At 45.3% G+C, this 27436-nt stretch overlaps 1 protein-coding gene across 1 annotated transcript; it reads left to right on the top strand.

Annotated features, from left to right (window-relative positions):
* The first annotated feature begins 3550 nt into the window (after positions 1-3550).
* On the top strand, positions 3551-23855 carry PSMD11 (proteasome 26S subunit, non-ATPase 11). Its single transcript, XM_035135717.2, has 14 exons — positions 3551-3685; positions 7366-7467; positions 8313-8437; positions 8836-8907; positions 9887-9944; positions 13026-13220; positions 14572-14716; positions 15253-15313; positions 15735-15797; positions 17094-17219; positions 18696-18731; positions 20258-20309; positions 21457-21599; positions 21707-23855. Exons 1-13 carry the CDS (start codon positions 3595-3597, stop codon positions 21597-21599), a joined length of 1269 nt encoding a protein of 422 aa, XP_034991608.1. The 5' UTR covers positions 3551-3594; the 3' UTR covers positions 21707-23855.
* The last annotated feature ends 3581 nt before the right edge of the window (positions 23856-27436 follow it).

Raw genomic sequence — 27436 nt, 5'->3', positions numbered from 1 at the left:
TCCCTGCTTGACCAATTTATCCAGCTCTGCCTCGATCTTGGGTTGCAGTGCAAATGGCACTCGCCTTGGTTTGAGTCGGATTGGAGCCACCCCGGGGACCAACTCGAAGTCAACTGGGGGCCCTTTATAACAACCCAGTTTTCCATTAAAGAGAACAGCAAATTCCTTGCATAATACCTCGCTCATCTCAGGGCAGGTTTGGATTGAATTAAGCCCTGAGATACTCAGTCCCAGGGCGGGGAACCAGTCAGTGCCCAGGAGACTGGGGCGACTGCCCTTCGCAATCACCAGTTTGAGTACAGCCTGTTTGTCCCGGAACTGTACTCTCACGGCACACATTCCCATAACATGGATGCGGCCTGCTGAGTACGACTGCAAGGTTGCCGGGAAGGGCTCCAGAGGGGGCAACTTACCCCTGAGGAAGAATGTCTTCGCGGTCTGGTCCGACACGATGGTGAATGCAGATCCGGAGTCCACCTCCATGTCACACTGCTGACCCTCAATCTTCACCTTGACGTGTGCCTTGCCTTGCGCTGGAAACTGCACGGCCCTCCCATTGATCTCCGTTACGTAGTGGCAGTCCTTTAGAAAACGAGTTGCTGTGGGCGGTCTGCGATGCTCCAGTCTAGGTGCTCCTGTCGCTCCCGACGCCGCCGATCTACAGACCCTGGCGATGTGACCCGTCTTTCCACACGTCCGGCAGATAGCATCCCTGAAACGACAACTCTTCCGCTCATGGTTTCCGCCACAACCTGGGCAACTGCCTCGGCGATCTTTGTGCACTGTGCAGGCCTGACGCACCAACTCGACCCCACGGACTGGGCTCTGGCTCGGAGTAGCCTCTAGCTCGTCCATGGCATGCGCAACTTCTATCTGTGGCTTAGTGGCCTTGCGACTGGCATCAAGCTCCTCTCTTTCATAATTCTCCGTGGCGGTGGCCTCCTTCAAGGCTGAAGCAAGGGTAACCTCTTCTTTAGCCACGATGCGTCTTCTGGCTTTCTTGCTGCTCAGACCACCAATAAACCGATCCAGGAGAGTCTCTTCCAGATTTTGGAAGCCGCAATGCTGAGCGAGCTTCCGGAGCTCAGCCAGAAATGTGGATACAGACTCCCCAGCACGCTGCTGCCTCTTATGGAACTCCATCCGCCGGGCCATCTTGGTCTCAGTAGGCGCCAAGTGGCTTGTTAGGCAGGCAAGAATATCTTTGAGAGATGTCTCACTCAGCTTCGCTGGAGCAAGTAATGCCTTGGCCAGCTTGAAGGTCTCGGGCCCACAGTAGCTCAGGAATGTGGCCCTTCTTTTGCTGGCATTGGTGATCCCTTGAGCCACTGCAAAGAACTCGAAGCGTTCGACGTAGTCTTCCCATGTGTGGGGCTCTGATGGCTGGAAGGGCTCCAATACCCTTGGACTCTCCATTGTCCTAGCGGGCAGGGTCGTCTTCTCAGCTGGCCAGTGAGTCTTGTTCTCAGCTGCAATCTGGACTCTGAGGCAGGGCTGTGTTTAACCGCTCCTCAGCATTCCGGATCCCACCTTCGTCGCCAGTTGTTGTGACGTGGGGTTTGTGATTTCAGCTCTCTTCACATAACATGCTGGAGACAGTTCTCTAGTAACAGCTCTTTATTAAAGTGAACAAGACTGAAGACTGAGGAGAGGAAAGCTACATTTATAGGGACAGGGGACTAGCTAGGAAGGGATACATTTTGGAGGGAACAATATCAGGCAATCACAGTGCTGCCTTTTGGAGGGAACCAGTAAGACAGAGGATCCAAATACAGCAGCTTAAATGAACCAATAGTAGCTGTACCCTCTGGAACCAAAAGGCAGTTACTTTATCCTAATGCAAATACAGACAATAATAATACAGATATAAAATCCTTTGACTCAATACACAACAGTGGTGATGATGATGATGATGATGTTATTTATACCCTGCCCATCTGGCTGCCTTCCCCAGCCACTCTGGGCGGCTTACAGCACATTAAAAAAATGCAAAACATTAGACATGAAAAACTTCCCTAAACAGGGCTGCCTTCAGATGCCTTCTTAAAATCAGGTAGTTGTTTATTTCATTGACATCTGATGGGAGGGCGTTTCACAGGGCAGGCGCCACCACCGAGAAGGCCCTTTGCCTGGTTGCCAGTAACGTCACTTCTTGCAGCGAGGGAACCACCAGAAGGCCCTCGGAGCTGGACTTCAGTGTCCGGGTTGAACGATGGGGGTGGAGACGCTCCTTCAGTCAAAAACACCTGGAGGACATCAGATTAGGGATGATGTTTGAAACTCATTTAGCTGGCTTTAATTCTTAACCTGCGGGTTAATAATATTGACCTACTTACCACCACGCTGCTGTAATTACTGAGATAATGCATGGGAAGCATTTATTATATCTACTGTATATTCTGTCATATAAGACGACTGGGCGTATAAGACGACCCCCAACTTTTCCAGTTAAAATATAGAGTTTGGGATATACTCGCTGTATGAGAAATACGACCCGGCGTATAAGACAACCCCTGACTTTTGAGAAGATTTTCCTGGGTTATAAAGTAGTTTTATACGCAGGAATATACTGTACTTGCTTCTGTGGGCTGAAGCTTGGATTTATTTTTACCCCACTAAAAAGGGAATCACAGAATCATAGGACTGTAGAGCTGGAAGGGGTCACATGGGTCATCTAGCCTAACTCCTGGGAATTCAGGAATCTTTTGCCCAATGTGAGCCCGTGAACCTGAGATTAAGAGTCTTGTGCTCTATCAACTGAGTTATCCAACCACTTTCAGTGGAAAAAAATTAGAAGCGGAGCGGTCTGTAGGCTGTGGCATGTCTCACTCCACAGCTGTGAGCCCACCAACTTTTAAAGCAGGGATGTTTCCATTGAAATGGACATGATTCCAATTTCATTGCTGAAAAGAGAGCGGCTGGGGCTCAGATTATATACCAGGCACCCCCAAACTGCGGCTCCCAAACTCCCATGATCCCTAGCTAACAGGACCAGTGATCAGGGATGATGGGGATTGTAGTCCAAAACATATGGAGGGCCGAAGTTTGGGGATGCCTGTTATATACAGTAATCTTGTGATATAGGTGAGCTGCGGGGAGGAAGCTGCACTTTGTGCATGCTCAGAGACATTTTTTGCATTTGCTTTTACATTTCTCAGCAGGGCTTTACAACAACAACAACAACAACACAGTCGGGAAAATAAGATTCCTTACAAATGTTGTACTACAACTCCCATCATTCCTAGTGAGCAGGACGAGCGGTCAGGGATGATGGGAGGTGTAGTCCAACAACGGCTAAATCCATTTGGATGAGTTAGCGGAAGGCGCAGCAACCTGCCCCAATCTGCCGAGGACGGTCTCCTACCTAGCAACCCCGCAGTATTGAGTACTACATTTCCCAGCAAGCATCGCTCCGCCGCGTACGCAGCGACCATAGAGCTAAGAAGAAGAAAAAAGAAAGCACTTTCGTATCTCTATGGTTTCGCGCCACGGAAAAGACCAAGAGAAGGAAGCGGAGGAAGTGGCTTCCGGCGGAAGTGAGGCCCTGTGGTTCCGGCCGGCGTGAGTGAGCGAGTTTGGGCTTTTTTTTTCAAGATGGCGGCTGCGGCGGGCTTGGAGTTCCAGCGCGCCCAGTCCTTGCTGAGCACCGACCGGGAGGCCTCCATTGGCATCCTGCACTCCATAGGTGAGGAGCCGGAGGGAAGGGAGTGTCGTCCGTCCTCCACCGGCTGCCGGTGGCTCCGGCGGGTGCAGGAGGCCGGAGGCAGGGGCGGCTCGCGGCCGGAGCCGCTGCTGACTCACCGTGAGCGGCTCTGAAGGGGGAGAAGGCAGCCGGTGCGAGGAGGGGAGTTGGGGAGCGGGGATGTTTTGGGGGGACGGCGGCGGGGGGAGGGAGGCTTGGTTTTGTGGAAATGGGGGAGTCCGGACAGCCTCGGAAATCGGCCGATGGGTCGGCATCTGAAGGGCCTAAGCAAGCGGAGTGGGGAGGGCTCTATTGACAGGCTTCCCCTTCCCCAGACCCTCTCCCATCCCCAGCCTATTCTTTGTCGTGGGAGTCAAGAACGCCGGACTCCGGTTTCCTGAGCTGCCAGGTCTCCCTAATGTTTCCTAGCTGCTCGTCAGCCTAGGGACAAAGCAGGCATCAACCCCCCCCCCCGAAATCTGATTTCAATCAGAAAGGTAGGAATAAGTTGTTGGGAGGAGAGGTGTGTGTGTATGGGAGAAGACTGGCACAGACTTCTGAAAGTGGTTTGTCTCTCGGTGATTGCTGTCAATGAGGAACAACAAGATAGAAGTTGGAGAGGGTGCCCAATTTGATGGCATGAGATTCATGGTTGTGGTAAAGGTAGGAGAGGGAGGAGGTCTGAGAGCTGGCCCAACAATAAGCTTCCTAGTGCTTTTACATGGATCCCGTTTCCCATGCTTTTAGGAGAAACTGGATGTGCAGATGCTAACAAGGGAGTGCTTTGTGAAGCTGGTTCTGGGAGATCACAGTTCTTCTCCTCGTAGTCCAGCTAGGGTCCCCCCCCCCCCGCCCCGCTCAGTCAGACAATCTCCCTGGCAGATGCTATTACAGTCATACCTCGGTTTAAGTACGCCTCGGTTTGAGTACTTTCAGTTTAAGTACTCCGCAGACCATCTGGAACGGATTAATCCACTTTCCATTACTTTCAGTGGGAAAGTTCGCTTCAGGTTAAGTATGGACTTCCAGAACCAATTACACTCATACCTCGGGTTAAGTACGCTTCAGGTTGAGTACTCCGTGGACCCATCTGGAACGGATTAATCCACTTTCCATTACTTTCAATGGGAAAGTTCGCTTCAGGTTAAGTACGCTTCAGTTTAAGTACTCTGGGCCATCTGGAATGGATTAATCCACTTTCCATTACTTTCAATCGGAAAGTTCGCTTCAGGTTAAGTACGCTTCAGGTTAAGTACAGACTTGCTGAACCAATTGTGTACTTAAACCAAGATACCACTGTATATACGGTATATTTTAAAGAGGTGAGTTTTGAGAAAGACGTGATGGGGGTTTGTTGTGGAGTAAGAGGTAGATAACTGGGAGTGATGAATCTGAAGAGGGGTTAGTGGTGAAGAGATTGCATGGGAAAGCAGCGTGGATTGTGTAGTGAGGCTGTTGGCAAAACACCTTAGGATCGTGCCTATACTCTTTCTTCTTGTGAGGTGGTTAATGCTTGATATTTGCTATGAAAGACAGCATTTTGTGTACACCCCCCCCTTTTCATATCTGCTTTACTAGGGGAAAGAGGACAGTTTATGTGCAAGTCGTCTTTTACCCAGTAACTAGATTTGAAGGGTGGGAGTGAGGTACAGGGACACAAAATCCAATGGTTTCTGGATAGCTTTAAAACGGTATTGCTAAAAATTGTGATTGGTAAGTCATAGTAGCTACTATCCATAATGACTACAGTATATGTAATTTTTCTAGGTTCAGAGGCATTGTGCCACTGAATACCAAATGCTGAGATCAACATCAGGAGAGTGTTATTGCCATCCTGCCTGCTTGTGGGCTTTTCAGAGTCATATGGGTAGCCACTGAGAGAAACAGAATGCTAGGTTACGTGGACAATGTTCATATCTAGGAAGGATTTTCTTATGATGGTCTACAATTTGGACTTTGTTCAAATAAGTATTATGGCTTGGGATTTCTAGAGGCATAAATAGGAAGGTGGGTTTTGGGAAGTAGTACAGTCATACCTCGGTTTAAGTATGCCTCGGTTTGAGTGTTTTCAGTTTAAGTACTCCGCGGACCCGTCTGGAACGGATTAATCCACTTTCCATTACTTTCAATGGGAAAGTTTGCTTCGGGTTAAGTACGGACTTCCGGAACCAATTACATTAATACTTCGGGTTAAATACACTTCAGGTTGAGCACTCCGCGGACCCGTCTGGAACGGAATAATCCACTTTCCATTACTTTCAATGGGAAAGTTCGCTTCAGGTTAAGTACGCTTCAGGTTAAGTACAGACTTTCGGAACCAATTGTGTTTGTAAACTGAGGTACCATTGTAATCCATTTTAGCTACTGTCAGAACAACTGAAGCTGCTCTCATATAGGTTTGCAGTTTGCATGTGTTGATAGCAGCTGAGACTTGATCATCTTCCTTTAGTGCACTTTATACAAAGAGTGGAGTAGGGAATCAAGGTGAAACAGAAAGAAGACCAGCTGCAATACACCCTTTGAAACAAAGGCTCCACTATAAAAGGTTTAGGAAATGGAATGCCCTTAGAATTTTGGTTTTGTGTCGGTTAACATGAGGGTCTCTCTGTTTCGGCCTGCCCCTTGCAAACTCTCCTGTCCTCCTTCCCACATTTTAAAATATATTCTTTCCCTTTCTTAGTTCAAGACTTGAGCTACATTTCTGTAGATCATATTAAATGAAAAAAGCCACCAGACACCACTTCTCTTCCTTCCCCAGACAAAATTAGCCTGAGAACACCACCTGCTTAGAGGAGCTTTACTTGTCTTAAGATTGACAGTAGGAGCAGAACGTGTGTACAGCAAAGGAAAACTTGATATTGTCCCATGCAAATGCACAAAATTATCTAGTCCTGTAGGTTTTGGTGGAATTCACTCTTGCTGATGGGAACCGTCTGACATAAACAACATTTCTGACTCAGTGAAATGATTCTTGTTAACCTCCCATATGTTAACTGTCAAATAAAACTGTTCCTCATGGATTGGGAACAATTAAACTATGAGAGATGTCTCTTTATTCTAGAGTTTTGGCAAGGAGAAAAGTATTGATATGGCTACTAATGGGGAGTAGGGAGTAGTTCCATTATAATACAGTAGTGTGAAGTAGTCCTTCGGTATTGCTGAAGCCTATATTTTATGTTTAAAAGGCGGTTTGTAGCTTTTCATTCCTTAGTTAATATTTTAGATATTGACAGCTGTATGCCGCAGGAAATGGTACTTTGCTGGTTTCTCTGAATACCACTTTTTTGTGCATGTTCTTTCATGCAACTGCACTAAAACTAGTAATATAACCACTCTTCTTGGTGTGAAGAGGCTTGTTTACAGCATCTGGTGACATGCTAGAGAGCGATGAAGATGCTTTTTCACAGCTGTAGCTGTGTCCACATTGCTGCTGTGATTACATTATGCCAAATATGCTGGATGACACAAAACACTGTATAAGGTATTATTTTTCCTGAGCTGCCTTGTGTTACTGAATTTCTCTACTCTGTGTCACAAACTCCTAATCATAATCTGAGAGGCAGATGCTATGGGATCACAAGAAGCTAGCTGGTTACAGAATGATTGAGCCAAATTATGCATGAACAGTCCTTGATTAGGTGCAGAGGCTTGTCTTAACTTCCGAAAACCTTTTGTTTTTCCAGTGAAGCGTGATGTCCAGGAGAACGATGAAGAGGCCGTACAAGTCAAAGAGCAGAGCATCCTGGAACTGGGGAGTCTCTTGGCCAAGACGGGGCAGGCGGAAGGTAAATTCTGCTTTTTAAAACAGCTTAATAACACCTAACCTTGTTCTAATCTTTTTTTAATACTGTGAATACTGTGTTTTAATGGTGTAACATGCACCCTTAGGGTGAAAGGTGGTGAATAACGAATAAGAAAAAGAATAAAAAATATATAATGTCACCGTAGAAAAGTTACTGCTCTCTGAACAGTTACTGCTCTAATGTCACATTTGTGGGATCTGGAAAAGTATCTCGGCAAGAGAAGAATGCTAATTTTGGATGTGGTCACTATAGACCAGGCATCCCCAAACTTCGGCCCTCCAGATGTTTTGGACTACAATTCCCATCTTCCCCAACCACTGGTCCTGTTAGCTAGGGATCATGGGAGTTGTAGGCCAAAACATCTGGAGGGCCGCAGTTTGGGGATGCCTGCTATAGACCAAACTAGACATGTAGTCACAAGACTGGCCACTGTGTGCTTGTTTTTCTTTACTAAAAAGCAGCTGCTGGGAGTGGGGACAGGACATATGGGGCAAGCATTTAAGCTCCCCGCCCCCATGGTTGTTATTTAATAAAGGAAACATACCCACACAAATGCTTATCACGCAGTTAGCACCATAGAGAAGATGGAAAACTGACCTGAAAAAATGATACAAGGGAGCATACAGGTAACCCCCCCCCCAAAAAAATAATACTAGAGAATTGGAGCCAGTATGTGTGAATGCTCCTCTTCTGTCTGAAAAAATTGGCACTAGATTTTAAACTGTGGGGTCATTGCCACCTCAGGAATGAGCCGTTAAGCTTCTGTTTTGTGTTCTCGTACAGCTTCAGTAGCCGAACTGGGCTTCACAACTTTGTTTTTAATGCAGAACTTGGAGGACTTCTGAAGTATGTGCGCCCTTTCTTAAACTCCATCAGCAAGGCGAAGGCAGCCCGCCTGGTTCGGTCTCTGCTAGATCTTTTCCTAGACATGGAAGCAGCAACAGGACAAGAGGTGAGAATCAAAATTCAAGCAAAACTGTAAACGTGGTGTTTGCAGTTGCTTTTCAGATGTTCTATTATAGCTGATCCTATTCAGAGGAAGGCACGTAAAACTTCATACAAAAGACGACAATAATAATAATAATAATAATAAAATAAGAAAGTGGAAATAGGTTTTTTAAAGTACAGAAGATAACAGAAAATATGCTTAAAATCAATACCAAAGGCATATCTAAGGCAGACAACTATGCATTGATCTGGAAAACAAAAATACCTTCCATTTCTAGAAAGTATAGAGCACCTTGCAATAATACAACCTCGAAGGATATAAATGCATGGGGCAGCTGTGGTCTAGCTATCCTTGGCCAGAAAAAAGCAATTTGAATGTGGTTTCTTTCTTTTTCTTTTAAGGTTGACCTGTGTCTTGAATGCATTGAATGGGCCAAATCCGAGAAGAGGACATTCCTGCGCCAAGCTCTGGAGGTAAGGTATGCTGCATATCCGTGTGACTTGGTACAGCTAAGTTGTGCACGTTGGTCTCTCGTTTATTCCCCGGATTTGGAAATCTGCCATCCTATCTGCCGGGGCACAGAACTCAGACAACTTACCTATTCATGTTCCGCTGCATTGCTTCTTTGGGTTATTACTGACGTGTTACCAGGTTTCTCAAGTGGTGGTTTTGGGTGTGATAGTTCGGTGCCAGCTGTATGCAGACTTGCATCTCTGGGAATTTTCCTCCCCTGTCTGTGATGCAAACAGTTGACATGTGTTCCCTCTTAACACCCACGGTTGTGCTTGCTATAGGACTGGTAAAAAGACATCTCCAGATTTTTGGCCTACAACTCCCATGATCCCTAGCTAACAGGACCAGTTGTTGGGGAAGATGGGAATTGTAGTCCAAAACATCTGGAGGGCCGAAGTTTGGGGGAGCTTGGTCTTGGGGATGAAAGATGATCTGGATTACCCGATGCAGAGAAGTTTGTATTTGACAGAAGATACATTTGTATTTGCGGATTTCTGCTTCTCAGTCTTTCTGCTCTGTGTGGCTTGGAAATCAGCTGCAGTTATATCCTTTGTTCTTTGGCTCATGTTTCTCCCCTGTTGTGCCTCTTGCTATGTTGGGAGCAGCTTCCCCTTCAAACTTATTACTGCACTGCCATGCATTCTGTGGTGTCTTGACTTTACTTTGCATTGCCTTGCTTATCCAGAATTGCAATCGCTCCCAGCAAAGGCCTTGCCTATTCCATGCTTCAGACATACTGCTTCCTGAGTCAGGAGTTAGCAGTCTGCGGCACTCCAGCTCCCATCATCACTAAACACTGGTCAATACTGGCTGGGGCTGATGGGAGTTAAATTTCAACAAATTCTGGAGGGCGGAAAGTTCTTCATACCTGTCTGAAATGAGTATTTCACATTCATAGAGTTAACTTTCATTGAAATGCATCATTTATCTCTCTTCTAGGCAAGGCTGGTTTCTTTGTACTTTGACACTAAACGGTATCAAGAAGCATTGCAGTTAGGTAAGTAGGTTACCAGCTGGGCACCGCTTTCCCCCTATTTTGATTTCATACTGGCTAGAAGGAATAGAGCTGCTTGTGTCTTACTCTAAACCTGCTTCATAGACGTGTGTTCATTGCTTTAGCATCATATATTGACCAGGATGCTTGAGGGAATTCAGTCTTTGAGCTCCAATAAGAACTGTCTTGAACCACATATTTTAATATAAAGTTATAAATATAAATACGTACTTAAAGATAAACATTTCTGTAGCTTAAAAAATACACAGATAAATGCAGAAACAAATAAATACATGGGGCATATAGCACAGCGGCCAAAACCAAAGAACATATGAGCCCTCCTGGATCAGGACAAAGGCCAAAATTTCTCACCCTAAACGTTATGTGTTCAGTTCACAGTGTTGGCTGTTGGATAAATGGCGATACTTTATTTGGCAACTCCTCAAACTGCCTCCCCTAGGTTCAGGCAGAAACGAGATCAACTTTCACATCAAGCTTCGATTCACCTGATTCCTGTTAAAAATAAAAATTATGAAGGTGCTCCATTTTCATTTGACATACCCTTGGCCTTGCGTACTTTCCTAGAGGCAGCGTTCGAAACTTGTAAAGCAAACAGTCGCGTTTTGTCAGAGGGAAGTCTCATTGCAATGAGCGTGTCTGCCTGACCGGACTCCAAAGAGTTAGGCCCCCTCACCACGATCCGATCCTTTTGTTCTGCTTCGCCAGCATCAGCAGCTGCTGCATTAGAGTTAATGTCCAACCCCAGGGCCCTCTCATCCCACAAGGCAGTAGAACAGCTATTCTCCCTCCTTCCCTCCCTTTCTCTCCATTCTCTCTGTGGGCTGGCGCTGAAGGTACAGGACTAGTAAAGCCACCAGCGGGACTCCAAAGTAAACTTAAGAGCAGTTTCCTGATTCATTTGAATACAATGGAGAGAGAACAGAGGGGCGGAGGAGGAAAGGTGAGCCCCCTGAAGGCGAGAGTTCCCCAGGCAGTACAGAGAGGGAAAAGTGCCTGTATATTTGTTCTGGTTTTCTCTCTCACTGTTGTTGCTTGAAGGAGGGGGGTGTCATGAAATGGTCTGCTTTGGGGTTGGATTGGGGGCAGCACCCCTCGATTGTGTTTCTCTACCAGATACAGTGGTACCTCTGCTTACGAATTTAACACGTTCCGAACGCACATTTGTAAGTCGAAAAAATTTGTAAGTCGAATCCTATAGGAATGCATTGGGAGAAAAAAATCGTAAGTAGAAGCAACCCTATCTAAAAATTCGTAAGTAATCTCAACCGCATCCAAGATGGCGGACGGAGCTCCATTCGTAAGTACTGTAGAAACATTCATAAGTAGAGTTATTCGTAAGTAGAGGTACCACTGTAGTCATTTTCTCTTGATCGCAGCCCAATCCAGCACATTCCACTTGCTGTGTTTCCCCCTTTCCCCTCCTTCCGGTTCTCTGCAGAGTTCATAGCTCTGTCTCTTGTGTTTGTGTTCCTGGCTCTGTGTGTGTGTGTTGCCAGACAGGTATCTGTAAATATTAATTATTCAAATAACATGGTTTTGGCAACTATTGCAAGAGCTGAGCCTCATTTGTGTTTGCGGTGTCCAATTCAAAACTGCTATTAAAAATGAGATATAATATGTCACTCACTGGTGTGAATTGCATATTAGTTCATGCTTTTTGGGGGGGGGGAGTGCTGCTGCATTGTGGGGGATAGTGACTAGCCATTCTGTTTTAGTGCCTGTAACCCAGGTTCCAGGAGCAATTTTGCTCCTAGCTTTTATAACTCAGTTTCTAACACTGCCAGGAGGTAAGACTTCAGTAGCCTGGCTGACTTGTTGCCCTCCAGAAGTTGTTGGACTCACAGCTCCCATCAGCCCCAGCCAGCATGGCTAGAAATCAGGAATTATGGGAGTTGTAGTCCAGTAACGTCTGAAGACCACAGGTTCCCCATCCATGCTTTAGATTCAGTTTTAAAACCAAGTGAGGTTCTACCTCTTCTCTCAGTGTCATAGTGACCCTGAGTCATTAGGATTAACTGACCGAGATCTGCACTGAACTCTCCACATGCCCAGAGTTACGTCACTTAACTGTCTTATTAATGGTGATATGCACATATAGTGGCTTAATACGGTGGCTGATTTTCCATGACTTGGTTAGGCAGGAAGGGCAGTGTTGTCTCACCTTAGTTGTCAAAAGAACATAGGATTCATTTTCATGCTTAATATGTTAGCTTTGTATGTATGTATGTATGAACTCTTGGTCTCCTAATAGTGTTGTGTTACTTAATCCTATGAGACAGAACGCCCAGTTTGCTTCATAGTGGGACTTGGGATAGAACCTGCCTTCTCCCATCAAAACTGGACACTATGGGTGGTATTTTACTCACAGTAGACCCACTGAAACGAGTCAAGTCCATTAATTTCAGTGGGCCTACTCTTGAGTAAAACATAGTTGAATACCACCCTGGCTTTCCACAGACCAGTCTCAATTCAACTAACCCGGTGTGCTAGCAGAAGCTAACGGGGCTTTTGTTCCTCCAGATCAGCTCTGGAGCATCCAGAACCACACGTGTATTTTGTCTGGCAAACAGAAAATCTTGCATTGATCAGGAGATCGATTTTTTAAAAAAAAATTAAAAGAAACTTTATTTCCTTTTTTTTAAAAGCATATACAGAAAAGAAAAAAAGACACAAACATAACCGACACAACTTAACAGATTTCAACGTAACCAAATCTCAAACATAGATACATTCAAATAACAAAAATAAGGAAAAAAGACAAACAAATGTGAAATAAACTTGTATCCAAATCATATATACTTTTAAAAAATTCATAACTTTAAACCATATATATAATAATAAATAATAATAATAATCAAAAATAACGATATAACATCCTAAAGTTAAATGTTACTTAAAAAAAACTTCACCCTACCCGAGAACACAGTGTTGAATTCCTTCCCTTGATATCACAGATTCTGTTGAGTAGCAAAGATAAATTTTAAGTATTTTTGAGAGTTTGGGGGGGGGGCTCCAGAAAGCGATTCTCAGAGACATCGGGCTCCACTGTATGACTTTTGCCAGGCTCACAGCTTTTGCGGGAGTTGAAAAAGATGGACGACAAGGCCCTCCTAGTGGAAGTGCAGCTGTTGGAGAGCAAGACCTACCATGCCTTGAGCAACCTGCCAAAAGCAAGAGCAGCATTAACCTCTGCCCGAACCACAGCCAATGCAATCTATTGCCCCCCCAAGCTTCAGGCGGCGCTGGACATGCAGTCAGGTAAGTCGTGCAGGCAGCAGTTGTGTCATACATGCTTGCTGTGTTTGGGATTGTCATCCTTTGCCTCGTGCAATAAACACTAGCCGTGGTGCGTTGGGCGAAAATGAGATGCTGCCGCTGTGCTTGTTTGATCATGAGTTTGCGGTCTCTCATAGGACAGGCCGCAGAAGGAAAGAAGAAGATGAATGCGAATAAAGAGATCCCACACCGGAACAATCCACCCAGGGAGCTTTAGAGAATCCTCCCCCTAGGAGGTTTTTTAAAAGAAGCTTGGTTAGGTGTTGCGGCCACAAGTTCTTAGGCCATGTGGCTGAGCTAGGTAGCCTGCAGGATCTCTTTCAACTCTCGCTCTAGAGATTCCATAGTGAAACCCAAAATACAGGTGTGGGGAAATCTAGCAAAACAAAAACAGATGAGCTCTTGTCTCAGTTGCTGTCTTAACTGATGCATATCATGCAAGATGAAGGCAAAACTGGCCGGAGCTTGGTAGATTTTGGAAAAGCCCCTCGGTTCTCCTGTTGTCAGAATTAAGCTGAAGTAATTAAATGCAGAAAGGGACCCAGGTGGCGCTGTGGGTTAAACCACAGAGTCTAGGGCTTGCTGATCAGAAGGTCGGCGGTTCGAATCCCTGCAACGGGGTGAGCTCCCGTTGCTCGGTCCCAGCTCCTGCCCACCTAGCAGTTCGAAAGCACATCAAAGTGCAAGTAGATAAATAGGAACCGCTCCGGCGGGAAGGTAAACAGCGTTTCCGTGCGCTGCTCTGGTTCGCCAGAAGCAGCTTTGTCATGCTGGCCACATGACCCGGAAGCTGTCTGCGGACAAACGCCAGCTCCCTCGGCCTATAGAGCAAGATGAGCGCCGCAACCCCAGAGTCGGACACGACTGGACCTGATGGTCAGGGGCCCCTTTACCTTTACCTAATTAAATGCAGAAGCAATCAGAGCTATTAGGACACACACACCCTTACAAATGTAGTTTCTTTTGATGTACATTCTTAAATGGTCTCTTTTCCCCAGTGCCTGTGTTAGTCCTTTAATTTTTTGTGGCTGTGCCTCTCCCCCTTACCTTTGGGCAACCACTAAAACCAGCTCAGTTGCAACCCTTTAAATTATGCATAGGGAAACTGATGCCGATTAGCTCGCATTAGTGTAGAATTTGAAGATTGGGTGAACTGATGCAGCCCTCTTGATAACATTGATTTTTTTTTGTCAGAAAGAGAGGGGCAGGGGAGAAATGACCCTTCGAGACAGCCTCTCCCTATAACGACCGATAAGTAGGACTTTGCAGCCATCCTTCCCGGCAAAACAGGATCCTCTAACCTGGTCCTTGTGTTTACCTTCCCTTCTAACAGGCATCATTCATGCAGCAGAAGAAAAGGACTGGAAGACGGCATATTCCTATTTTTACGAGGCATTTGAGGGTTACGATTCCATCGACAGCCCCAAAGCTATCACGGCGTTGAAATACATGCTGCTGTGCAAGATCATGCTGAATTTGTATGTGGCTAATTATATCGTAAAAGGGAATGCAATAGCCCCTTGTGTCATCCCCCTTTTTCAGCAGTCACTTGGGTCGAGACACATCCCCCGGTATTAGATGAAGCACTGGGATCCTTAACTGCCATAATTCATGAGTCTCAAAGCTTTCTGAGAGGAGACAAGAATGCAGGGGGCAGTGGAAAGAAAGAAGGATTAAGGGTCATAGGAAGGGGTAGAGATAAGCAGCATACTTGTCATTGCCTCTCTCTGCTGTAAGTCTCGCTCAGGCCTCTTTGGTATATGGAAATGGCACTGCCACGAGAAGGCAGCCTGGATTTCTTAAACCCTCTGTCTTTATGGAGGCCAGGCAGCGCTTCCCTTCATTTGAAAGGAAGAAGATCCTTGGGAGGGTGAAAATTCTCCTAGATTCTGAGTTCCCAGTTTTTCTAACTGAATGGATCTATAAGTGGCTTGCTTATTTATAATGAGCTCTGCTAACATCCAGGGACATGATGAATCAACATCTCTCTTGTTTTATATTCTGTCCTTTTCAGGCCTGAAGATGTACAGGCCTTGGTGAGCGGGAAGCTTGCACTGCGGTATGCAGGCAGACAGGTACAGAAATGCCAATCTACCTTTTTTTGTCCCCAAGTCTCTTGATCCCATCTCCCGTTGTTAATGTTTCAGAGAATTGGGCTGCCTTGCAGATGGGTCTCTGAAGTAGGGAGTGTTTGGGAGACTTGAGGTGCTCCACAATTGCATCTTGAGGGTCTCTGCTCTCCAAGCTGGGCTTCTTCTGTCTCGATCGCTTGTTCTGTAGAGCTGCATAGTCTGCTTCTTTCTGTGATACAGCAGCCGTTTTGCTGTGGGTGAGGATGGAATTAGAACAGATACCTAGCGTTCTTCTTGATGTCATTTCCTGAGTTCCCCCCCTGGCTCTGGGAAGTATTTTTCTCAAGGGTGAGTGCCGCAAACGCAACATGCCGTTCACGTGGCCCCGAAAATGCTAACGTTGGCTCTTCTCTCTCCCTCGCAGACAGAAGCTCTGAAATGTGTGGCACAGGCTAGTAAGAATAGATCACTGGATGACTTCAAAAAGGTGAGTAGGCATGACGGGGAATGGGCTAACTATTCTTCAACTAGATGGTTGATTAATAGGCTTAAAAACTGAACTTTCACATGGAGAGGCAGTAGATCTCTGCATACTTGGGGAGAATGAGGGGAAGGGCATTTTCACTTGGCCTTGCTTGTGAGATTCCTGGGAACATCTGACTGACCACGGTTGGACAAAGAGAGGCTGTGGCCTCATCCAGTCATTTTCACTCAGCTGTTCCACTGAGTTCAGTTAGTGCCTGCTCTCAGGAAAGTGGATGTAGAGTTTCAACCTTTTCTGCTTTGTTTCTTGGTTCTTGAAAGTAGGAAGAGTGGAAATATCCAGAGTAGTGGTGTTTGTGATGGATTGGATCTTAACATGAGTGGAATTTAGGTTGTTTTATTATTATTATTATTATTATTATTATTATTATTATTATTATTATCATTAAACTAAATTTGTATACAGTGGTACCTCGGTTTTCAAACGTAATGCAGAGGGCAGTCTGCAAACTTCATTGATAAAGACTCAGGAGAAGCCGTTTGACTTCCCAGGTGTGCTTGAAAACGGAAGCATTTACATCCGAGTTTTCGGCGTTCGAAAACCGAAACGTTTGGCAACATCCGAAAACTGAGGTACCACTGTACCACCCTATACCTGTAGATCTCAGGGCGGTTCACAATAGAAAATCACAATATAAAAAACAGAAAATACATAATAAAAGCAACCCAATAATTCTTCCTTCCACAACACACTTTAAAAGGGTAGCAGATGTAAATCAGCGAAAGGCCTAATTAAATGGGAACATTTCCGCTTGGTGAAAACAGTTCTTTTGTGTTAAGAGTTCCAGATACTTGCTTGGCAACTGCTCCCTGACGTTTCCAGTAACTGGGCTAAGGATGGGTAAAAACATGGGGGGGGGGATGAAGAGCAAGCCATGTGCTTATTTTGTTTTGTTTTTAGTCCAAGTTAGATGTGAAGAAACTTGCACAGAGTTTAAATGGTATTCCCAAAGGTCAAGGACTGGAGTTTCAGGCCTCTGCATAGCTTCCGCTCTCACCTAAGATTCGTAGACATTTTTTAAAAAGCACATTTCCAAAGCACCTGCAAATTTGCACAATTCTTCTTTTCTTGGAACAGGTGTCTTGATTCTGTTAAATGCAGCATAAACACAACCCTGTTTAATAATATTAGACACAAATAGTCTCAGAATGATTCCAAGGAGCCTTCACTCCCTTGGCTTAAGAATGGTTGCAGCCTGGTCCTCTGCGCTCATTGCTGACTTAGTCCAATCTTTCACAGGCTCTGAAAGATTATAAAGTGGAACTCAGGGATGACCCCATCATCAACACACATTTGGGCAAACTCTATGATAACTTATTGGAACAAAACCTGATCCGGGTCATTGAGCCTTTCTCCAGAGTTCAGGTAAGAAGCACTAGAAGAGCTTCCTTTCTCATCTTTTTGGCCTCCATGAGGTTGGCGGCCATCTACTTGGATTTCCCAGTTAAATTTTCAAAGCAACCACGACCGTGTCCAGCGCCAAAACTATTGGCAGTTACAGCAGGCTGTTTTTAAAACACTGTGTGCAGATCTTTCCCTTGCATTTCTCGAGAGTGTGGTAGAACATTCCCTTACACTATTGGTTAGGCTCTGGAGTAGTATAACTGGAATTGCAGGGCAGAAAAAGAGAGGTGGGAGAGCTCTACGTGGGGAACAGTGGTTTGAGACATCAGGTGAGTCGTTGAATGATAATTCCAGGGGTCCTGGGTTACTTCTGCTGCTTCCAAATTCTGTAGCAACATATGTTATTAAAGGTTATGGTTGAAATTGGCAGATCCCTACATTTTAAGAATTGACTAAGCCTGTTTGTATGACTTGTGTAAGATGGTTTGCTGATAAACAGGTTGGGTAATTTGAGGGCCGTAGAGTGGGTTGGAGACCTTGACTGACATTTTTTCATGTTAAGAACTAAAGTTTTTATTTTTTTAAAAAAAGCACTTACTGTGGATGACTGCTGGGCTTGTACTGGACTTTAGGTTATATCTAGTATTGCATTTTGGAGAAAGTAATGCAGATTTAATCAAATCTGCATCAGTAGGAGTATAGCATCTAGATCAAGGGAAGTAATAGTACCACTGTATTCTGCTCTGGTCAGACCTCACCTGGAGTACTGTGTCCAGTTCTGGGCACCACAGTTCAAGAAGGATACTGACAAGCTGGACGTGTCCAGAGGAGGGCAACCAAAATGGTCAAAGTCCTGGAAACGATGCCTTACGAGGAACGGCTTAGGGAGCTGGGCATGTTTAGCCTGGAGAAGAGAAGGTTAAGGGGTGATATGATAGCCATGTTCAGATATATTAAAGGATGCCATATAGAGGAGGGAGAAAGGTTGTTTTCTGCTGCTCCAGAGAAGCGGACATGGAGCAATGGATTCAAACTACAAGAAAGAAAATTCCACCTAAACATTAGGAAGAACTTCCTGACAGTAAGAGCTGTTTGACAGTGGAATTTGCTGCCAAGGAGTGTGGTGGAGTCTCCTTCTTTGGAGGTCTTTAAGGGGAGGCTTGACAGCCATCTGTCAGGAATGCTTTGATGGTGTTTCCTGCTTGGCAGGGGGTTGGACTGGATGGCCCTTGTGGTCTCTTCCAACTCATATGATTCTATGATTCTAAGAGGTTACTGGAAGTAAATGGGTAATGCGAGTGACTTGAACTGTGTGTTAAGTTAAAATGAGTGGAATTGGCTGCTGGCATGAGACTGTCCTAAAAGGTGTCAGAATCTACACAGCTGCTGCATGCTGACTGCCTCTTCAGCTAAGTGTAGCAAATGAAAACCCGTGTATAACACGTGCATTTGCTCCTTTCCAATCATGTTGGCACTCGTTCTCAATTTCTTTTGCAGATTGAACACATATCTAGCCTTATCAAGCTGTCAAAGGTAAGAGCATGGGTGCAGCAGACGACGTAAGCTTGCATGTACATGAACAGCTCTGAATGTTCCTGTTGATAGTTAGGAGCTGCTAAAAAGGAGGTGGCAGAGCAGGCATTAAACTGCATTTAAAGTTTTGTTAAACTTCCGTAATCGGTTGTTTGTGAATGCGACAAAAACTGACACTTGTAATGATGCTATGATCTCCACGCATAATTTCATAGGGAGGAAATAATCCCAAGAGCCTTAAATTTAACAAATCAGATTTAATTATTCAGTCAGTGCTGGGAATGAGGCATTTATAAGAAAGTCCTGTCACCTGAGGGTGTCATAAGTTCAACCTATTCTATATAATGTGACGTTCAAGTTGCCAGATTATAATAGATTCATGGCATAATAAGCAACGTAATAAAATGGTCATTATTTAACACTTGATAAATTGTCAAACCGCCTGGAAGCCAATGGGCCTCCCTAACCAGTATTTTCAGCTAAAGTGTACAAATACAGTACAAAATCTTAAGGGAAAGTAGAATCAAAATTGAATTGATGGAGAAATAATTACACAAAGGAAAAATAAGCATCTGTTATCGTATATATGAAGAGAATAAAGAAACAGAAGTGGGGAGAAAGATTAGAAATATGACAGGCAAAATGTGAAAATAAATATTTATGACAAATACCGCTTTTATTACCGTGTGTGTGTGTTACGCAGCTGGTATTTAACCATGCTTAACAAAGATAGACCCATAAATTAGTGGAACATGAAGAAAATGGGAGAAAGTCACAGATCATATTGGTGCTTTATGGGCATGCAAAAAGATTTGAGTGTTTTTGGAGGGAGATAGTGTATGCAAGAAATAATTGGATACCCCATAACAAGGAACCATTGAATAATAATTTTGGCACATCTTGAAGAACATGTGAGGTCAGAACATCATAATTTTAGTCAAAAAAATTAAAACTGTTGCCAAACAGTCATAGTGCTAACAGAATGAGAATGGTTTAATAAAATTTGATACCTTGCCACAATGACTGCATTATTGAAATGGTACATTTAGGGGAAGGAATACAAACAATTTGATAATCTCCCCCCCCCCCACTTTCCCTTTATAAAACACATGGAACAAGAACATAAACGTGAATTGTTTAAAACCTTTTTTATTTCTGTTCTAATCAGTAGTTTATATATAAAGCCTTAAGCCTTAGAAAATATATTTATACATAAACTAACAGTTTTACTGTATGGTTTAGATGCGTGTCATAAATGTCGTGTATATTAGAATGAAATATGTAATGTCTTTTGCGTCCGTTGTTCAATTCAGTGCTAAGAGTGTGTGAGAGACATGGGAGTTTTTTGTGTGGAGAAAAGAGCAGCAACTCTTGCTGTTATTAGAGCATATGTGAGGCACTGAAGCAACCTCTAGGTGGTTTATCTCAAGATTACCATCCCAGAAACCACAAAACTTCAGGCTGGCAAAACCAGCTGGACCATCATTGGCTCTTAAGAAGCTGATCGTCCCCTGGTTCTATTTCAGGCCGATGTGGAAAGGAAACTCTCTCAGATGATCCTGGACAAGAAATTTCACGGTAAATCCCCTCCCCTTTGCCAAATGTGGAAGAGTTAGGCCCACCACAGTCTTGGGTTACTTGTCCTGCCTTGCTTCCCCACCCCCAAGAACATGATGCGTACGAACAAGAGCTTAGATGTGCCAGAGGACACAAATTGGGCTGGGTGTGTTATATTAGACCTGAGGAGCTTCACACCCTTGGGGTTTTTTTAATTATCCATATCTTAAAAACATCTGCTGGTTGAGACTGGCACCTTCCATATCTTGCTTACCGTACTTTTCTGTGTATAAGACGAGGGTTGTTTTTTTTAAAAAACTGTAAAAGGTAAAGGGACCCCTGACCATTAGGTCCAGTTGTGACCGACTCTGGGGTTGCACGCTCATCTCGCATTATTGGCCGCTTCCGTATAGCTTCCAGGTCATGTGGCCAGCATGACTAAGCCGCTTCCGGCAAACCAGAGCAGCACACGGAAACGCCGTTTACCTTCCCGCTGTAGCGGTTCCTATTTATCTACTTGCATTTTGACATGCTTTCGAACTGCTAGGTTGGCAGGAGCTGGGACCGAGCAACGGGAGCTCACCCTGTCACAGGGATTCGAACCACCAACCTTTTGATCGGCAAGCCCTAGGCTCTGTGGTTTAACCCACAGCGCCACCTGGGTTCCCCTTTTAATGTAAAAAATGGGGGGTTTCGTCTTACACATGGATAGTGCAGAGGGGGAATGGACAATTGGTTGCAGCTGTGAGCAGGAGCTTTTATGCGGCAATTTGGTGAATGATTGGTGGCTTTGGCATGGGCTGCTTCGGATTGGCTGCTGCTGTGGCAATTGTGCATGCGATTGCTTGCTGGAGGGGGCAGACGGTTTTGATTGTCGGCGTATTTTAGTCGTGTGAGTGATTTTTAGCATTCCGTCCCACCCCCCAAAAAAGCTCAAGAACTCTGGGCAATCCTCCCCCAAAAAGCTCAAGAACTCTTTGCCATCTTCCCCCCATTTTCTTAAATTGGAGTCCCCCAAAATAGGGGTAGTCTTATACACAGGGGGGTTGTTATACATGAAAAAATAAGGCATTTGTACTGTTTTCTTGGGGAAACAGTCACTCGAGGGGTAGATCAGTTTGTGCCCCGTTACTCAGAGGCCTAACAGGGACTTTTCTCTTTTGCCCAGGGATTCTCGACCAAGGCGAAGGCGTCCTGATTATTTTTGATGAACCGCCTGTAGACAAAACGTACGAAGCTGCTCTGGAGACCATTCAGAATATGAGTAAAGTAGTGGATTCGTTATACAACAAAGCCAAAAAGCTAACATAGGTGAGGGGCTCTTTACAGTGTGAGCTGTGACAGATTTTGCATCCCTCCGAGAGGGTCGTTTAGTTGAATGACGTGGCTCCATCTATCTTTCTTTCTTTTTCTTGCAGAGTTGGGAACTGTTGGCTGTTGCTTTGGAGAGTTGGTGCGTGAAACCTTTTGGGGGGGTGGGACAAAAGGCTAGAAGACTGGTGGGGTGTTTTTTGTTCCCCACCCCCCTTTTGCTCTTACTTCTCACTCGGAAAGTTTTAAGACTTCCTCATCTGATCCATCTTGTCTATACAATTGTGTGTTCCAGTTTCCATGTAACCTTTTACCTGCTGAACTTTGTACTGGGATGGGGAAATAATAATGTTTAAAATAATAAAAAAAGGAGAGTTTCTTGGGGGTGGGGGGGAAGGGAGCAGCGGCAGTATCCTAAATAAAAGGAGAGAGGCTTATGCTACCTTAAAAAAAACAAAAAAGAATTGCTTCCCATTTTCTTGAGGGCGGCAGAAGGGTGGGCCAAAGGCAGCTCCATACATCCACAAAATTCCTACACAGAAGGCGTTTTCCATGTATACTGTAGCATAACATGATTATACACACCTGTACATGCCCAGGGAAGCCGTGGCTGATTGCGGCTTCTCAGCGTGAGCATGCACAGCAAAAAAGAAAAAGCTGTCTGTGAGTTTGTTTGTTTTCCCCACAAACTCTCTCCGTAGTCTTGCATTCCATGTAGGAATTTTGTCATCTGTGAAGTGGCCAGTTAGAAAGCGGGAGTTATCTTCAACCTTGTGTCCAGAATACAGAGATTTCAAGGCAGCCAAAGCGAGACCGGTTTGCTAATCCACAACAACAACCGCAACTGCTGAAACGTCAGTGAAAAGAATTTTAGGCCTCCAGCCACCTAATAAACTCCCTCTTGAATTCTGAGGCCTTAACAGTTAGGAGCCCGCTTGAATACGTTTTTCCACGGTCATAAAAAGAGCAAGAGATGGCCCAAGTCACTTTTGAACGGTGGCTCCGAAGGTTTCCTGGTTCTGTACTGCATGCCGTTTGTCCTTTATTATTGGGTTTTTTTAAAAAAAAAAAAGGCTAGAAATGTACTTGCCTTTTAACTTCACAAGAAGATATGCTGTTGGAAAGAACTGAACTTCTGTACGATATTAACATTTTTTTAAAAGGAAAAAAAACTGCAGATGGGTCTTATTTTCAGCTGGCCGTCTTTAGGCCACCCAGAGGCTTTAAAAACTTGTTTCCCACCCCTTGAACATACAAAATGAGACGGAAGAACCGTTCTAGGCAGAGGTCAGGGCGGCGCATGACACCAGCCGTGGGGATGCCATCGAAAGCGGCATATTACCATAGCAGCGTTCCCACATCCATATATTGAGATCTAGATCTAGAAGGATTTGCCGCAAGACTCAGTGTGGTTACTTTGGGTTTCCCCACCACTGCACTCAGTGGTGTGGACTGCGGAAGGGGAGATTGCCATGCGGTGAGCACTCTTAAAACTAGATCAGCAATTGTGGTGGTCCCAGGGCCAAAAGCTAGCCTCCTGAAGCTTGCCAGCCTGGAAGAGGGTGTGTGTAGAGGAAGCAGTGTCTTTGGCAGTCCACTGTGGGGAATGATGAAAGGAAAGAGATCCCGGCTTGCCACTCTTTATCACCATGTCAAAGTGATCTTCCAGGAAAGCTAGTTACTGACCCTAGACCAGGTGGGAGAACTTGCCTCTCCAGCATCACTTAACTGGCATTTTCGCCGCAGGTCTAAACCGTGCAGTGCCAATGCCACAATGGGAACATGAGGGTGGTGGTCTTGTGTGGAAGAGGCAAGGGGGCTATTAACCCTGGCATTATGTCATTGAACGATGAAGTATATTTAAGGTGTTAACCAGCATCTGAGTAGTGCAACCTTCTGCATCGCCATTTCCTTTCTGTGCTTTCTCACACTTCCCCCCCCCCTTTTGCAAAACGATACTCTCATGCCACAAAATATTTTTTGCATTCGCATGAAATCTCTCTCAACTGGCTGAATCTTCCTCCCCCTCTCCCCCAATGTTCTCCCCCCCCTTTTTTTTGTCCTTCCTGCACTCTATAATCTTCCTCTCCGTCTCAGCCAGTCCAGATGTTTTGGGGAAGTGGTTTTTTTTGGGGGGGGTCTTGGGGAGGGTTTTGGCACCATGAATTCAAATGTACAAATGGTTCACGCTAACACACACCAGGTATATCTGATGTTCAGATGGCATACAAATAAAAAAAAAACCTTTTTCAAAAAGACTCGTCTCTTGTCTTCAGCTGCAGAGGCGCAACATAAGCCCAACTTCAACAGCATGGTGCGACTTGGTTGGCTATCCCTTGTAGCTGGTCTTACTTACACAGCAGGAAGTCTTCCTTACACTTCCTTACAACAGTATTCCTTAGTGACTGCCTCCTTGCAGTCAGCCGTCATCTCTGTCCAGCTGCTATTGAGTCTCACCCCGTGTTCAGACAATGGCCCATAGGGAACTGTTTAGTGGCCTGTGAACAGCAGAGCAGTCTTCTGCAGACACATTTTTTTTTATCCAGCTCTGCAGTTGGAGCAGCATTAATGGGCAACAGTGCTGGTATAACAGCTGAGAACATGGTAGGAAGACTCCACTCTGAACCTCATCTGTGCCATAAGCCTTGCACCCCATCAGAATAATAGGGTGGGTATCTTCATAAGGGTTGGAAAGATGATTGACAGCGCGTGTGAAACGCTTTATATGCTCAAAACGATACCGTACTGAGTGTTTAAAGTGTACACTCCTCTGAAGTCCCAGCTTTCCCTGCTGCCGTTCTTTAAAACACCGATAACAAATCTGTTTTCAAATATGAATGAAGAAATGAAGAACATATGGCAGGTTAAACTGTACTGCAGTTGCCGCTGCAATTTCCGACACATTTTGATACAGGACAAAATGTCAGCAGGCTTACCTACCAAGCATCATTCTGTCTTGTTACAATGGTTGTAAGGAAATTCTTTACCACCTCGTCCAGTTTGCCATTGATTTGATCGTGAACACGTGTGGACATGCAGGAGCCGAGTTGGTAGCCACTAGCGCTTTTTCCTCTGCTGTTAAGAGAGTTCTTGGCTATTGGGAGCGAGCCACCGCCATCCCTTCTGGGTTCCAAACGTCGTGCAACCCCACACCCCTCTTCCTAACTACTTCTTGCTGCAATTTCTGCACATCACGATTAAGTAGCCATTTGTTTCTCAGCAGCCAGCACTTGGCAGGGGATTCAAAGATGGTTGCAAAAGTCCATTAAGTTTGTGCCTTGTTTGCGTTTTTGCTTCTATTGCAAATGCAGGAACTAATGGCAAGAATGAAGTGTGCATTAGAAGCAAAACCGGGGGGGGGGGGGCAGGACTGGTTTCAAGCGTTAGTTCCCTACTGTAACTCCTATCCAACAGTCTCATGTGCCCTGGTTTTGATCATCACCTTGTCATGGTGAGTGGCCTTGCACGTTCCTATGACCCTTTTGAGCGAAGCCGTCGGGAATCTCATATTCCCAGCAGGGTCACCCAAAGCGGTAAGGTCAAAGGGAGGGAGCTAGACAAGGAATGATCCAATAAGTCCTCAACGGCAGAACAGTCGGATCTGTTCTGTGGTATGTTACAACGGCGGATGAAGGCTGCAGCAGAGAATCTACCGGTTCGTTGTGACTACTCATGCCATCGGAACAGAGCCCTACTGCGAAGACTGTGTGTTGGTCAGCGTGCACTGATCTACGCACACAAAAGAAATTCACCCACAGGTGTCTTCCAAACCCACTGTGGAAGGACGTGTGGTTCCAGAATTGGCCTCCATAGTCGCTTACGGACTCATTGTTAAAACCGTGTTTATGGAAGACACGCTTACTTGGCTACAAGTGATCGCAGAAGAAGACGAAGAAGAAGCTTTTGATTCCATGTGATCTTTGGACTCCCCTGCCCGGCTGCTACTGCGTCCGCCCCCCCCCCCCCCCGGCTCCCCAATTTGCAACTTCAGTTGTGGCAGGGACCTGTATTCCGGATTGTATATTCTGCGAGTGCGCAGGAAAAGTACCAAGTGTGGCAATGTGTAGAGGCAAGACTCTATTTACGCAGGGGTTATGATGCGGGGATTGCACATCAAGCCAAAATTGTGTATTGTCAAAACACATTGACCGCAATGGTGGGTGGGATTGCCAAATTTTCTCCCCCTGGGTGCCTGCCCTCTTTCTGCTCCCTTTTTTAAAAATAAAAAAAATTACCAAGTACATAAAGCTAAGTGTACACAAGTTAAATGCACACAAGTTGCAAAGTTGCCTGTAATTTATCTTCCTGAAAATCCCTACCGTTTTTTTCCGACGTATAAGACGACTGGGCGTATAAGACGACCCCCAACTTTTCCAGTTAAAATGTAGAGTTCGGGATATACCCACCCGTATAAGAAATACGACCCGGCGTATAAGACGACCCCCGACCTCCTGGGTTAAAAAGTAGTCTTATACGCAGGAATATTGAGAGCGGTGCAAGCCATGCTATGGGTGCTAAAGATCGGAGAGCTCCTTAGTTTACGGAGGCTCTGGGAGCACTGAAATAGCAAAAGGACTAGAGAAAAACTGGAAACGAATATGATTAAGTGTAGCTTAGGGCCCATTTTGTGCCTGCTCTGCGGTGGCGACAGAGGGAATGAAAGCTTGCCTTTCCAGCAACCTTAATTCTGCTTGGTGCCATCCTATGGAGCTTTCCCGTGTTGTGAAGGATCTGTTCCAGCTTGGCCCTTGGCAATGGAGTCTTTGGAAGTCCGCTGCGACCAATTTGCATATAATCACTCTGACTTGGACTCTGGGTTGAGAGCCAGTGTGGTGTAGTGGTTAAGAGCTGTAGACTCGTAATCTGGGGAACCCCACTCACCTCACAGAGTGTTGTGGGGGAGGAAGGGAAAGGAGAATGTTAGCCGCTTTGAGACTCCTTTGGGTAGTGATAAAGCGGGATATCAAATCCAAACTCCTCCTCCTCCTCCTCCTCCTCCTCCTTCTTCTTCTTCTTATTCTGGGTTATTCGGTGGCAGTCACGGAAGACAATATGGAGTCTTCTAATTGGATTTTATGGGATATTTTTCAGCTTTGTGGCGTGGACTGAATTCTTGGAGAAGTGCAAAGGCGTAACTTTCTATTTGTCCCTTGCCTGTCTTGATTTGTGAAATTGGCTCGGTTGGGCTTAAAAGTTAGTGAAGTGGGGAGTGCTTCTGCTACGGAGGGTACTGTTCCTACACCTTATCATTGGGGTGGGTTGTAGAATAACTGGATCCCTCCGATTTGAACAGCTGTCACCCAGCGGCATGTGTCAAATATTTTCTTTTTGGGCAAGGGAAGTGAGCAGGTGGCAGTGAAGATTCTGGATAGAAAACCTTTAGATCCATTCCAGTCTGGGTTCAGGAAACTTTCTTGGTTGCCCTAGATGTCTTGTACCAGGAGACAGTGTCAGAAGGAGCAGTCCTGTTGATTCTACTGGACTTCTCAGCCGTATTTAAGAGAACCGACTCCTCCTGGGGTGCCTGGCAGAATAGGTATGGGGGCGCTGAGTTGGCACTGCTCATTCCCAGGAGGTAAGACCGAAAAGGTGGTAAACACTGCTCTCTCTCATTTATATTTGATCCTTGGACAACAGTGGAAAAAACCCTGATCTGCTTTGTGTGTGTGTGTACACACATACACACACCCCTCACCCCCACCATGTCCCAAGGAAAAATTGTGGTGTTCTCACTCTGCAGCTTTACTTGTACTGTACAAGACAAAAGAGTAGAACTGTTTTGTAACAAGGGTTTGGCCCGGGAAGCCACAGTTGTGAGAGTTAAAGCCATTCTCCTC

Source organism: Zootoca vivipara, chromosome 13, assembly GCF_963506605.1.
Source record: "Zootoca vivipara chromosome 13, rZooViv1.1, whole genome shotgun sequence".
Classification (NCBI taxonomy): Eukaryota; Metazoa; Chordata; class Lepidosauria; order Squamata; family Lacertidae; genus Zootoca; species Zootoca vivipara.
The sequence above is the reverse complement of the archived record's forward strand: the minus strand, read 5'-3'. Positions and strand labels throughout refer to the sequence as shown.

What these genes read in the sequence shown, in the direction of transcription:
- PSMD11 (XM_035135717.2), top strand. Translation starts at nt 3,595, where the DNA reads ATGGCGGCTGCGGCGGGCTTGGAGTTCCAGCGCGCCCAGTCCTTGCTG. An exon ending in AGCCTTTCTCCAGAGTTCAG is followed by an intron (nt 17,220 to 18,695) that starts GTAAGAAGCACT and finishes TTTCTTTTGCAG; the next exon opens with ATTGAACACATATCTAGCCT. An exon ending in GCCTTATCAAGCTGTCAAAG is followed by an intron (nt 18,732 to 20,257) that starts GTAAGAGCATGG and finishes GTTCTATTTCAG; the next exon opens with GCCGATGTGGAAAGGAAACT.